Here is a 13,381-nt window from a genome sequence, read left to right on the forward strand (position 1 = left end):
AAAGCTGACGTTTCGGGCCTAGACCCTTCATCAGAGAGGGGGATGGGGGGAGGGAACTGGAATAAATAGGGAGAGAGGGGGAGGCGGACCGAAGATGGAGAGTAAAGAAGATAGGTGGAGAGGGTGTAGGTGGGGAGGTAGGGAGGGGATAGGTCAGTCCAGGGAAGACGGACAGGTCAAGGAGGTGGGATGAGGTTAGTAGGTAGCTGGGGGTGCGGCTTGGGGTGGGAGGAAGGGATGGGTGAGAGGAAGAACCGGTTAGGGAGGCAGAGACAGGTTGGACTGGTTTTGGGATGCAGTGGGTGGGGGGGAAGAGCTGGGCTGGTTGTGTGGTGCAGTGGGGGGAGGGGATGAACTGGGCTGGTTTAGGGATGCAGTAGGGGAAGGGGAGATTTTGAAACTGGTGAAGTCCACATTGATACCATATGGCTGCAGGGTTCCCAGGCGGAATATGAGTTGCTGTTCCTGCAACCATCGGGTGGCATCATTGTGGCAGTGCAGGAGGCCCATGATGGACATGTCATCAAGAGAATGGGAGGGGGAGTGGAAATGGTTTGCGACTGGGAGGTGCAGTTGTTTGTTGCGAACTGAGCGGAGGTGTTCTGCAAAGCGGTCCCCAAGCCTCCGCTTGGTTTCCCCAATGTAGAGGAAGCCGCACCGGGTACAGTGGATGCAGTATACCACATTGGCAGATGTGCAGGTGAACCTCTGCTTAATGTGGAATGTCATCTTGGGGCCTGGGATGGGGGTGAGGGAGGAGGTGTGGGGACAAGTGTAGCATTTCCTGCGGTTGCAGGGGAAGGTGCCGGGTGTGGTGGGGTTGGAGGGCAGTGTGGAGCGAACAAGGGAGTCACGGAGAGAGTGGTCTCTCCGGAAAGCAGACAGGGGAGGGGATGGAAAAATGTCTTGGGTGGTGGGGTCGGATTGTAAATGGCGGAAGTGTCGGAGGATAATGCGTTGTATCCGGAGGTTGGTAGGGTGGTGTGTGAGAACGAGGGGGATCCTCTTGGGGCGGTTGTGTGGCGACCAGAATTGAACACAATATTCCAAATGCGGCCTAAGGTTCTATAAAGCTGCGATATTACCTGCCAACTTTTAAACTTAATGCCCTGGGCGATGAAGGCAAGTATGCCGGATGCCTTGTTGATAACCATTTCCACCTGTGTTGCCATTTTCAGTGACATGTGTACCTGAGCACCCAGATCCCTCTGTGTATCAGTACTGTTAAGGGTTCTACCATTTACTGCATATTTTCCATCTGGATTAGACCTTCCAAAATGCATTAGCTCACATTTTTCCACATTAAACTCCATCTGTCATCTCTCTGCCCAAGTCACCAAATGTTCTGTATCCTATATCCTTTGATGGTCCTGATCGCTATCTGCAATTCAACCAGCCTGTGTGTCATCGACAAACTTACTAATTAGTCCAGTTACGTTCTCCTCCAAATCATTTATATATTTTACGAACAGCAGACTGTCCTAACACTGATCCCTGAAGAATGCCACTAAGTCACAGCCCTCCATTCAGAAACGCATCCTTCCACTGCTACCCTCTGTCTTCTAAGACTGAGCCAGTTCATTATCCAACTTGCAAGTCTAGCTCTGACCCCATGCAACTTTACCTTCTGTGTCAGCCTGCCATGAGGGACCTTGTCAAAGGCCTTACTCAAGTCCATGTCGACAACATCCACCACCCTATCCTCACTGATCATTTTCATCACTTCCTGAAAAAACTCAATCAAGTTAGCGAGACACGACCTCCCCTTCATAAAGTCTAGTTGCCTCTTGCTAATATGCCCACTCATTTCCAATTGGCAGTAAATCCTGTCTCAAAGAATCCTCTCCAATAATTTCCCTACCACTGATGTAAGGCTAACCGGCCCAGAATTAGCAGAATTATCCTTACCACCCATCTTAAACAAAGGAACAACATTGGCTATTCTACTATCTTATGGGATCTCCCCTGTCTCCAGTGAGGATACAAAGATTTCCCTCAGGGCCCCAGCAATTTCCTCCCTTGCCTCTCTCAGTATTCTGAGGTATATCCCATCAGGCCCTGGGGACTTGCCCATTTGAATGTTTTTCAAGACCAGATTTTTGTCCATATTTTGAGAGTGGAGACTGCTCTCCTGTATTGGGTACTTGTAATGGAGTTCCACGTCCAGCATAATTAACGGTATGACATCTAAAGCACTCCACAAAACTTTAATAAATAAAGTATGATGCCCAATACACACTGGCGACAAGGGCAATAAATTACTGAAAAACTCTGGCAAATACTTTGTGGCTGCTGGGTAGAGTTCAATATGTCCAATGGTGTCCATATGACACCAGAGAGTGTCTGGTTTTTGAGAATGATTTAGTAGTACAAAGTTTAGAACAGCAATACCTCCTCCCTTTTGATCTCAACAAGACTCAAACAATCTACATACCCTTCCCCAGACACATCATCCACGAAGTTCTTCTCTACGGTGAATACTGACGCAAAGTATTCATTTAATACCTCATCCATTTCCTCTGGCTCCACACAAATTCCCTTCCCTGTCCTTGTGTGGGCAAACTGTCTCCCTGGTTACCCTCCCACTCTTTATAAATATATAAATCTTTAAAAATGAGACTTTCCTTAATCGTGTTGGCCAATGACTTTTCATGATCCCTTTAGCCCTCCTGACTCCTTGCTCAAGTTTCTTTTGACTTTCCTTATTCCCACCCTTACTGCGTGCGTTCCCAGCCTCCTAGCCTTGACAAATGCTTCCTTTTTCTTTTTTATTGGGCTCACACTATCTCTTGTTATCCAAGGTTCTCTAAACTTGCCATACATATCTTTCACCCTTACAGGAATGTGCTAGTCCTGAGTTCCCAGCAACTTACACTTGAAAGCTTCCCACATACCAGATGTTGATTTTCCCTCCAACATCTGCATCCAATTTAGATTCTTCAGTTTCTGCCTAATATTGTTGTAATTAGTCTTCCCCTAATTTAGCACCTTCACCTGCCAACTACACCCATCTTTATCCATCAGTATCTTGAGGCTCAAAGTGATCACTGTTACCGATCTGCACCACTACTGAGACGTCGACCGCCTGGCCAGGCTCATTCCCCAATATGACTACGGTCACCATGGCTCCTTCCCTAGTTGGACTGGCTACATACTGTTTCAAGAAGCCCTCCTGTATGCTACTTAAAAATTCTGCCCCATCCATGCCCCAAGCACTAAGTGAGACCCAGCCAATGTATGAGAACTTGAAATCACCTATGACAAAAATCCTGTTACTTCCACATTTTGCCAAAATCTGCCTTCATATCTGTTCTTCTATTTCCTGCTGACTGTTGGGAGGCCTACATTAAACCCCAAACATTGTGATTTCACCCTTCTTGTTCCTGAGCTCTTCCTATACTGCATCGCTGTTTGAGCCATCCAAGGTGTCCTCCAACAGTACAGCTATGATATCTCCTTAACAAGTAGTGCAACTCCTCCACCCTTTTTACAGCCCTTCTATCCTGCCTGAAACATCTGTATCCTGGAATGTAAAGCTGCCAATCCTGTCTCTCACTCGACCAAGTCTCTGTGATAGCAACACCACCATAATTCCAAGTACTAATCCAAGCTGTAAGCTCATCTGCCTTACCTGTTACACCTGAGAACAGCCCGTCCACAAAACGACCTTCGGGAAGCACTGATGCAGATCTTCCTGATGTCAGCCAATCAGCGTCACCACTCTGCTGCCCTCTTCCATTTCCTTAGTTTCAACATGATGACACAAACAGGTTTAGGCAACCTCTTGAGCTTGCCCTAATGACAGCTATGTGACCTCAATCTCAAACAGAATTTGCTGTTCTAAACTTTGTACTACTAAATCACTCTCAAAAACCAGACACCCTCACACTTGGACATATTGAATTCTACCCAGCAGCTACAAAGTATTTGCCAGAGTTTTTCAGTAATTTATTGCCCCTGTCACCAGTGTGTTTTGGGCATCATACTTTGTTTGCTGAAGTTCTTGTGGAGTGCTTTAGATGTCATACTGTTAATTATGCTGTACGTGGAACTCCATTACAAGTACCCAATACAGGAGTGCAGTCTCTAATCACAAAATATGGACAAAAATACCCCACAAAGAGCAAGAAGGAAATTAAAAAAATATTTCTCAGGATGTCTTATACACGCACATTCAAGAACATGGGGCAGTGTGAAGAAAAAGAAATGACTGAAGCAAAAGAAATGTGCACACAACTGGTGAAAGAATGAGGTGTGTACATCGCTGACAGCTGCCAAATACAGTGCAAGAAGGCAACTTTTCAAACAGGAATTCACACCAGGAAACATACAACTGAGAATACTTTCATACAGCTGATCTGTGGGTTAGGTTTTAGATCAACAACACAAATCATTAAAAAAAAAGCAAGGTACTTGAATCCATGATATTTTGACACAAATAATTCACCTCCCCCAATACTTGTTTTCAGCTTAACTGGAAAAAATAAAGCAAAATAACAAGCTCCTCCCAATGTTTCAAATCTCAACAGACATAAAACAATGAGTTTTAAGATGAGAGACAGTAATTTTTAATTTATCATGTTATGACTTCTCCACAGTAGGTGAGACTTGAACCCAGGCCTTCTAGTTCCAAGATAAGGATTCCATCACTGTGCCCTATATACCAGAGTGTACAGGGCAAGGTATATTGTAGTATCCTTGGCATATATAGGGTTACTTGAATGTTGTTATTGCTTTCCCAGTCTTTTTAATTGCCCAATCTACAGTTTAGCCAGCCGTTGTACCATGGACTTGGCTCTGGCTGCACAGAGGACTGTCACTCTTTTTGGCAATGTAGGAGGGAGCAAATATCCCTGTCATTTAGAATATTGGACCAAAATCCCTAGATTTTTAACAGAACTTTTAAAACAAAAAGAAAAAGCAGCTAGGCTGTGCTCTGGAATACAATATCACAGGGATAGCAGTCTGGAACCATGGGTCAGTTAGAAATCCTATTCACGTCTTAGCCCTGTGGGAACAATGAACTAGACCAAAGACAACAATTTCAGACATCTTGGAATCAGAGGTACCAAGGCATTCAACCTGAATTAATATTCATTTGCAGAAATACTGGACATTCCACTCAATCAAAACATGTTTACACCTAAACTAAACTATTAGGAAGCCAATTCACCACAAGGGGGACAACAGAAACACAATGAAAGGCACAGTATAACTGCTGGTCCTGCTCTCGGAGTGAGAGAGCCATCCCACAGTTACCAACAGAAGAAGGATCCCAAATAGCTACTCTCCCCAAGTAGTCTCTGCACAGCTATCTCCACGAAGCAGTGCTGGTCTGTACCAGGGGAATCAATGGCAACTGACCACAACCTCCGAAAACCACTGACATGACCGACAAGGCCTCAGACACATCTTGGAGGTGAAAAACGGCTCATGAAACCACCACAAAGTAAGAAAACCCAAGTTTTCAATCAGACCAAATGCCATCCGAAGTCTTCAGTGAAGCAGTGGCTACAGCAAGTGGGAACAGTCAGCTGCATTTCAAAATTCTGTTTATCCCCATTGGGGAGCTAATTTCCTTGAGACCTAAACTATTCAACTTAGCTAGCAGGGAGGGGAAGATGGGTTGGTGACAGTGCAGGGAAGCCCTAGGTCAGAAAGTCTGACTAAAATGTCTGTGTTTGAGACTACTGTTTAGTTTCTAGTAACAATTAGCCTGTGTTAAGTTAATAATTGATAGTGTCAGTTTCACTGTTTTGAATTTCCTTTTTAACTCTGGTATTCACCTTTGTTTTATTTCCCTATTTATTACTTTTGCTTTTTTTTATTTCTTGTAATATACAAGCCTTTGCACTTAATAAATGCAGAGATTCTTTGCCCTGAAACACCTGTCTACTTGTTGGTAAAGTGTTGGAAAAGGTTATAAGGGATGGGATTTATAATCATCTAGAAAAGAATAAATTGATTAGGGATAGTCAGCACAGTATTGTGAAGGGAAGATCGTGCCTCACAAACCTTATTGAGTTCTTTGAGAAGGTGACCAAACAGGTAGATGAGAGTAAACCGGTTGATGTGGTGTATATGGATTTCAGCAAGGCATTCGATAAGGTTCCCCACAATAGGCTATTGTACAAAATGCGGAGGAATGGAATTGTGGGAGATATAGCAGTTTGAATCAGAAATTGGCTTGCTGAAAGAAGACAGAGGGTGATAGTTGATGGGAAATGTTCATCCTGGAGACCAGTTACTAGTGGTGTACCGCAAGGGTCAGTGTTGGGTCCACTGTTGTTTGTCATTTTATAAATGACATGGATGAGGGCGTAGAAGGACGGGTTAGTAAATTTGCAGACGTCACTAAGGTTGGTGGAGTTGTGGATAGTAATGAAGGATGCTGTAGGTTGCAGAGAAGAGACATAGATAAGCTGCAGAGCTGGGCTGAGAGGTGGCAAATGGAGTTTAATGCAGACAAGTGTGAGGTGATGCACTTTGGTAGGAGTAACCAGAAGGCGAAGTACTGGGCTAACGGTCAGATTCTTAGCAGCGTGGGTGAGCAGAGAGATCTCGGTGTCCATGTACACAGATCCTTGAAAGTTGCCACCCAGGTTGACAGGGCTGTTAAGAAGGCATACAGTGTTTTAGCTTTTATTAATAGAGGGGTCGAGTTCCAGAACCAAGAGGTTATGGTGAAGCTGTACAAAACTCTGGTGTGGCCGCACTTGCAGTATTGTGTACAGTTCTGGTCACCGCATTATAAGAAGGATGTGGAAGCTTTGGAAAGGGTGCAGAGGAGATTTACCAGGATGTTGCCTGGTATGGAGGGAAGGTCTTACGAGGAAAGGCTTGAGGGACTTGAGGCTGTTTTCATTAGAGAGAAGAAGGTTGAGAGGTGACTTAATTGAAACATATAAAATAATCAGAGGGTTAGATAGGGTGGATAGGGAGAGCCTTTTTCCTAGGATGGTGACGGCGAGCACGAGGGGGCATAGCTTTAAATTGAGGGGTGAAAAATATAGGACAGATGTCGGAGGTAGTTTCTTTACTCAGAGAGAGGTAAGGGAATGGAACGCTTTGCCTGCAACGGTAGTAGATTCGCCAACTTTAGGTACATTTAAGTCGTCATTGGACAAGCATATGGACGTACATGGAATAGTGTAGGTTGGATGGGCTTGAGATCGGTATGACAGGTCGGCACAACATGGAGGGCCGAAGGGCCTGTACTGTACTGTAATGTTCTATGTTCTATGTACTGTCACATTCCTAATTTAAGTCCAGTGTCAGAACCAGGAGTCTGGGAGTGATTCGAACCACCAAAAAAAAAATCAGCAGATTACTCATCACAAACCAGAATCCGTACAGTATTCAGAATAGAGTGCCTGCTGGAGAGAACAACGATCCCGCATAGTCTTCCTTTACTGCCTGGCCATCACATATTTGCCCTGTTCCTACAACCCTCATGTTGCAAAGCAACCCCATGTACAGATTATAAATACGGTGCGAGGTTTGAGCAGCACGTGGCATCCTAAAGCCCAGAATTTGAGTTCCTGCAACTGACAATTCCTGAATACAGTTACCCAAGACATGAGAACCATTCTAAAACTTCCCACATAAAATAGAATGCGTGCCACAAGTTCAGGTTATCCTGCTATAGGGTCAGTTTGTTGGCCTGTGAAACCCTATTTAAATACATGAAGACTCAGCATTTAACTGATCCTTTCTGCCAATATGCGTTTATTTCTATAAAGGAGGTTACTTATAACATTTTACTTAACTTTCCTTTAAAAGATAAAAAACTTAATTTACTGACATAATGAAAATCATTGAGCATTACTATGCTTGCTTATTTAATGGTAACTGTAAAGAGTTCAAAAATGATGGCCAATGTGAAAGTCAAGGATGTATTTCACCCTGTCCCTATTAACTAACTCATTTGTCATTAAACCTAGATTTAAATCACATACGATACATAGTTCTCAGATTGACAGTACAGTAATAACATTGCTCAACTAGATTTCCAGAGCTTAAGTTCATGAAATTTCACAACTCTTCTACAGTGCTAAATTATCTTCCATGCCAACAGTGGACAGTACAAACTTGATTTACAGGCTTAATATTCGCCCTAACATTTGAGAAGTTGTTGGCTTACATTTTATAAAATAAATCAGGAAACCTCTGATTGCAAAAGAGCCAACACCTAATAATGCTGATGTTGGCATAAATGAAGGCAGCAACTACCAGGCTGCTACTTAATCAGCACTTTAATGATATTGCAGCATTTTTTTTTAAATTCACTTGTGGGATGCAAGCATCAATAGCTGCCCCAGCATTTACTGCCCATCCCTCGTTTCCCCTGAGAAGGTGGTAGTGAGCTGCCTTCTTGAACCACTGCAGTCCATGTGCTGTAGGGAGACTTACAATGTCATTGGGAAGGGAATTCCAGGGTTTTGATTCAATGACACTGAAGGAACAGCAACACGATGGCTCAGTGGTAAGCACTACTGCCTCACAGCGCCAGGGACCCAGGTTTAATTCCACCCTCGGGCGACCGTCTGTGTGGAGTTTGCACATTCTCCCTGCATCCGTGTGGGTTTCCTCCGGGTGCTCTGGTTTCCTCCAACAGTCCAAAGATGTGCAGGCTAGGTGGACTGGACATGCTAAATTGCTTATAGTGTTCATGACGTGTACATTACATGCATTATAGGGAGATGGGTCTGGATGGGATGGTCTGAGGGTCAGTGTGGACTTGTTGAGCTGAAGGGCCTGCTTCCACAATGTAGGGATTCTACGGTTCTATGTCTCCAATTCTGGAACAGAGTGTTGCTTGGAAAGGAGTCTGCAACATGAAGGAATTTCTATGTATCTGCTGTCTTTATCTTTCTAGATGCAAGTGTTTGTGGGTTTGGAAGGTGCCATCTGCACAGCCTTCATGAATTTCTGCAACACACCTCGTAGATGGTATACATTACTGCTACTGAACACCAGGTTAGTAATGCCTGTATTGTCTGGAATGCACTTGTTGGATGATTACAAGGATACGCGTACAAACTTGAGAGAACTCCTTGTGAGCTAGGAGACAAAATGCTCCAGACAATGCACGGAGTCCTCTAGTCTCCCCAAACTTGCCGCTCTCTCCACCTGTTAGCGTTCGTTGGATTAAAGTCCTGTTTAGCGCTAAAATTAAATTCTTTTGGGATCTTGCCTCCCAAAGACATCACAAGAAAAGTATGGCCTCCTAATATTGTCACTTCAAGAGTAATTCAGAAACCTCAGTAATGTTCTGGGGACCAGGGTTCAAATCCCCAAAGAAAATAAAATCACAGAATTGTTATGGTGCAGAGAGTGGGCCATTTGGCCCAACATCCCTGCATTGATTCTATCTCCTGCCAAGTGAAGATATTGGTCACAATTCCAAATTCACACAACCTTTCACAGTACCAGTAAAAACCAGCTCATCTTTTGCTGTAAACGGAAACCCTACACAACCCTGCAACCAATTGTCAAAACTTCATGAACCAGCGTCTCACTTTGTAGTGCAGATTTGTTATCTTTGGGCTGTGGCACGACACCCGAGCACCCGGAGGAAACCCACGAAGACACAGGGAGAACGTGCAAACTCCACACAGTCAGTCGCCCGTGGGTGGAATTCAAATTCTGTCAAGTCGCCTCTTAACGTTTGGACTTTTATCCCCACACTTACCTAGGGTCCCTGGAGGACGGGTCCAGCGACATTCCGACTACCTCACTGTCCCCCTGAATAGTGGCAATCCTAGACCTTGGCAAATCACAGAAATCATAGGAGCCCCTGATATTTCTGCGAGACCAATCCTTAACGGAAATCATTCTATATTTGAAGTACTTGCTCAATAACATATGGAAAAAACGAAGAGGAGAACAATCGGCAGAAAAGTCGTTCACATCCTGCTAAAATGAAATATCAGCTCCAAAAATGATTCACTATCATCGAGGGTTTGTAAGAAAGAAACGGCCCGGTTTTGTCCATATTCATTGATGGCAAACGAAGTCAGACCTCGATGTTCAGAAAGTATTTTGTAAATATTACAATTGAATGTTGTCCCGGGAAACAATTCCTACAAGTGGTGTAACATTCAAGTTATTTTTTTTATTGACATATTATGAAAAGTATTTTGGCGGTGGAGAATGCAAGATTGACGTATTTAAGAATGTGCTGAAATTAAGGGGAGAAAAGTAGCGCGAGCGTATAACAAACCAGTTCACAGAACAGTAGCTGACAATCTGCGAAGTGTGACTCACCCGGTCTTTCGTGAGGTCGCTCTGCTGGGGTTTCTGCACTTTCTTGCAGTTGCTCCTGTGGTTCCAGCTGATGGTTGCGTTGCGTGCCGGGGAGGGACTGTCGACTTTAACCAGCCGATGTTTTGTGGAGTTGCAGTTGCTAGTTTCGGCTCTCTCACTGTTGCTATGGCAAAAGGGCGGCTCTTCGGGCAGTTGACTCTGCCGGGCAGTCCTGACTGTTCGCAGGCTGAGCGCCTGCCACCCGCGGTAAGGATCCTCAAAATCTCGCTCTTTCTGCAGTCGGTAGGCTCTGAGCATGAACTCGGTGTCGGTCCGAGCCGCAGTCCCACTGGCCCCTTCCCGCCCTCCAAGCTCCGATTTCACTGCCCGCGGAGAGCTGTGCCCCTCGTGCCTACCCCAGTTCAGGTACTCCCGAAGCCACTTGGCCATAACCGTAGGCCCGAAACTCCACCACTCCAGTCAGCTCCTGTTCGCTCCGTTCCAAATGACACACACCGCCACTTCACTCTTCGTCTACTCCGCAACCAATAAGAGCAACAAGGCTCCTCCCAACCCCGGCACTTCCTCGCTCCCAACCCTCCCCCAAGTCTCGACGTCTTTGAACCCAAATGTCCCAACCCATTCACTCCCTCACCCAACTAAATTAACCCTCCTCCATGCGGATTCACCTCCTCCAATTTAGCATACCTTTTCTCAAGGTTTCCACTCAACTTCGACACCATATTCCCTCCTCTAACTATTCAACTCCCATCACCCTTTCAACACTGAACCACTCTCCACCGCTGAGTCCCCTTTGTTCTCCCCCTCAATATTCTGCCCTTCTTTCTCTCCCGCAAATCTGTTCTCTCCCCATTTCTCTCCCCATTTCTCCCCCCTTCCCCTCCAGCTCTGCCTGTCCCTACTCTCCAGTAGCCCCTTCCCTCCCCTTTCGCCTTCCCCTAAGATGCGTGGAAGCCATGGTGACTCGGCGGTGTGGATTCAAAACTGGCTCGCCCATAGAAGGCAAAGGGTTGCAGTGGAAGGGTGTTTTTCAGGCTGGAGGTCTGTGACAAGTCTTGTTTGCCAGGATCCATACTGAGACATCTGCTGGTTAGAATATATATAAATGATTTGGATGAAAATGTAAATGGGTGAATTAGTAAGTTTACAGATGTTATAAAGATCGGTGAAGTTGTGGATAAGTGTAGAAGGTTCTCAAAGGACATGGTTGCAAGGAAGGCAGAGAAATGGCAGAAGGAGTTTAATTTGTCTAAGTTTGAGGTGTTTCACTTCGGGAAATCAAATTTTAAGGAAAAATATACAGTTAATGGCAGCAACCTGAACAGTATTGCTGTATAGAGGGATCTTGGAATTCAAGGTCATAGCTCCCTGAAAGTGGCCATGCAAATAGATAGGGTGGTAATGAAGGCCTTTATTGGTCAGGAAATTGAGTACAAGTGTCAGGATGTTGTGTAGCAGCTTTACAGGACTTAGTTTGGCCACATTATATGGAGGCTTTAGAGAGGGTGCAGAAGTGGTTTTCCAGGATGCTGCTGGATTCGAGGGGATAAGCTATAAGGAAAAGCGAGAAAAAAATCGGGTTGTTTTCTCTGGAACAGTGGAGACTGTGGGGACCCATGATAGACATCTGTAAAATTATGAGATGAAATGTCTAAAACCAGGGGGCATGCATTTCAGGTGAGAGGAATGAAGTTCAAGTGAGATGTGAGGGGCAAGTTTTTTGTGCAGAGAGTGGTAGGAGTCTAGAACGTGCTACTGGTGAAGGCAGATACGGTAGGGGCATTTAAGGGATTTTTAGATAAGCACATGAATATCATGGATCATAGAATCCCTACAGTGTGGAAATAGGCCATTCGGCCAACAAGTCCACACCAACCGATCCCCCTACAGCCCACCTAATCTCCACATCCCTGAACACTATGGGCAATTTAGTATGGCCATTCCACCTAGCCTACACACCTTTGGACTGTGGGAGGAAACTGGATCACCTGGAGGAAACCCATGCAGACGCGGGGAGAATATGCAAATTCCACACACACAGTTGCCCGGCAGTGGAAACAAACCCAGGTCCCTGGTGCTGTGAGGCAGCAGGGCTAACCACTGTGCCACCATGCCGCCCTAAAGGAATGGAAGGATATGGATCAAGGGCAGGGCAGAAGGAGTTAATTGAATTCGGCACAACATTGGGCACCAAAGGGCCTGTACCTGTGCTGTACAGATCTATGTTCTGTGTTCGATCAAATCATTTTTTATGGCTATGGACAGGTGAAATTCTGTATACCTTCTGGTCTTGTCAGCTCAGCAGTTATTGGTAGCCCTGAGAGTGGACAAGATAATGAGGCAGTGGTGCTAGGATTTCCTCTCCAGGGTCCTGGGGGAGTAGAGGGGAAAAATGTCCTCTTCCCCCCCCCCCCCCCCCCCACCCATGTTCAGTAAGTTGGTTTTCATTGTTGTAACTGGTGGTGTGACACATACTGCAGCCATGAAGACATGAAAGCTAGTCTCAACATCAATGACAGGAGGAAGACCCAGAGCAGATTTCGTATCCTCTTACTCTCAGGAAAGGAACCTATGCGATCAGCCTTCTGCAAGAAACTTATACAGTTTCAGGAGACAAAGCCATGTGGCACCTGGAGTGGCAGGAAACCCTGTGGGTCAAGGAGTAGGTGCCAGGCCATCTGCTCCAATTCACAGTTCCTATCGGAGGCATGGTACTTCACTTTGTGAGCATATATGCATCTTGAATTGAATCTGAGCAGACAGGCTTCGAAGTCCTTCTTACCTTCTTTGGTGGGGGAGAACTCATCCTTCTCAGGGAAGATTTCAATGGCTCCCTCAAGAGGCAGGACCATAGAAGTACCCAGAAGATCTCAGCATCAGTGGATGGGGACATTGAGTGACTTCATTTAAGACCTTTTGCTTAGTAGACGTCTGGTGAAATCTCCATCTTGATTGCGCTGCCCTCACCTTTGTGGGGTCTAGGGTTGGAAAGTTTAGAATTGACCTCTACATTTCCAGGGCACACACTGCCTGTGCTCCAGGGTCTAGACCCAAAATGTCAGCATTTATGCTTCTAATATGCTGCTTGGCCTGCTGTGTTCATCCAGCTCCA

The 13,381-nt window shown here is 45.3% G+C and overlaps 1 protein-coding gene across 2 annotated transcripts in view; it reads right to left on the reverse strand.

Annotated features, from left to right (window-relative positions):
• The window catches only part of LOC125450714 (SH2 domain-containing adapter protein F-like), a 253,662-nt gene extending 242,856 nt beyond the window's left edge, over positions 1 to 10,806 (reverse strand). For both annotated transcript variants that reach the window (XM_059644593.1, XM_048526784.2), the window contains exon 1: positions 10,270 to 10,806. In XM_059644593.1, coding sequence (XP_059500576.1) covers positions 10,270 to 10,698 — 429 coding nt within the window. In that variant the 5' untranslated portion in view covers positions 10,699 to 10,806. The remainder of the gene's footprint in view (positions 1 to 10,269) is intronic.
• Between the last annotated feature and the right edge of the window lie 2,575 nt (positions 10,807 to 13,381).

This window comes from Stegostoma tigrinum, chromosome 3 (assembly GCF_030684315.1).
Source record: "Stegostoma tigrinum isolate sSteTig4 chromosome 3, sSteTig4.hap1, whole genome shotgun sequence".
Classification (NCBI taxonomy): domain Eukaryota; kingdom Metazoa; phylum Chordata; class Chondrichthyes; order Orectolobiformes; family Stegostomatidae; genus Stegostoma; species Stegostoma tigrinum.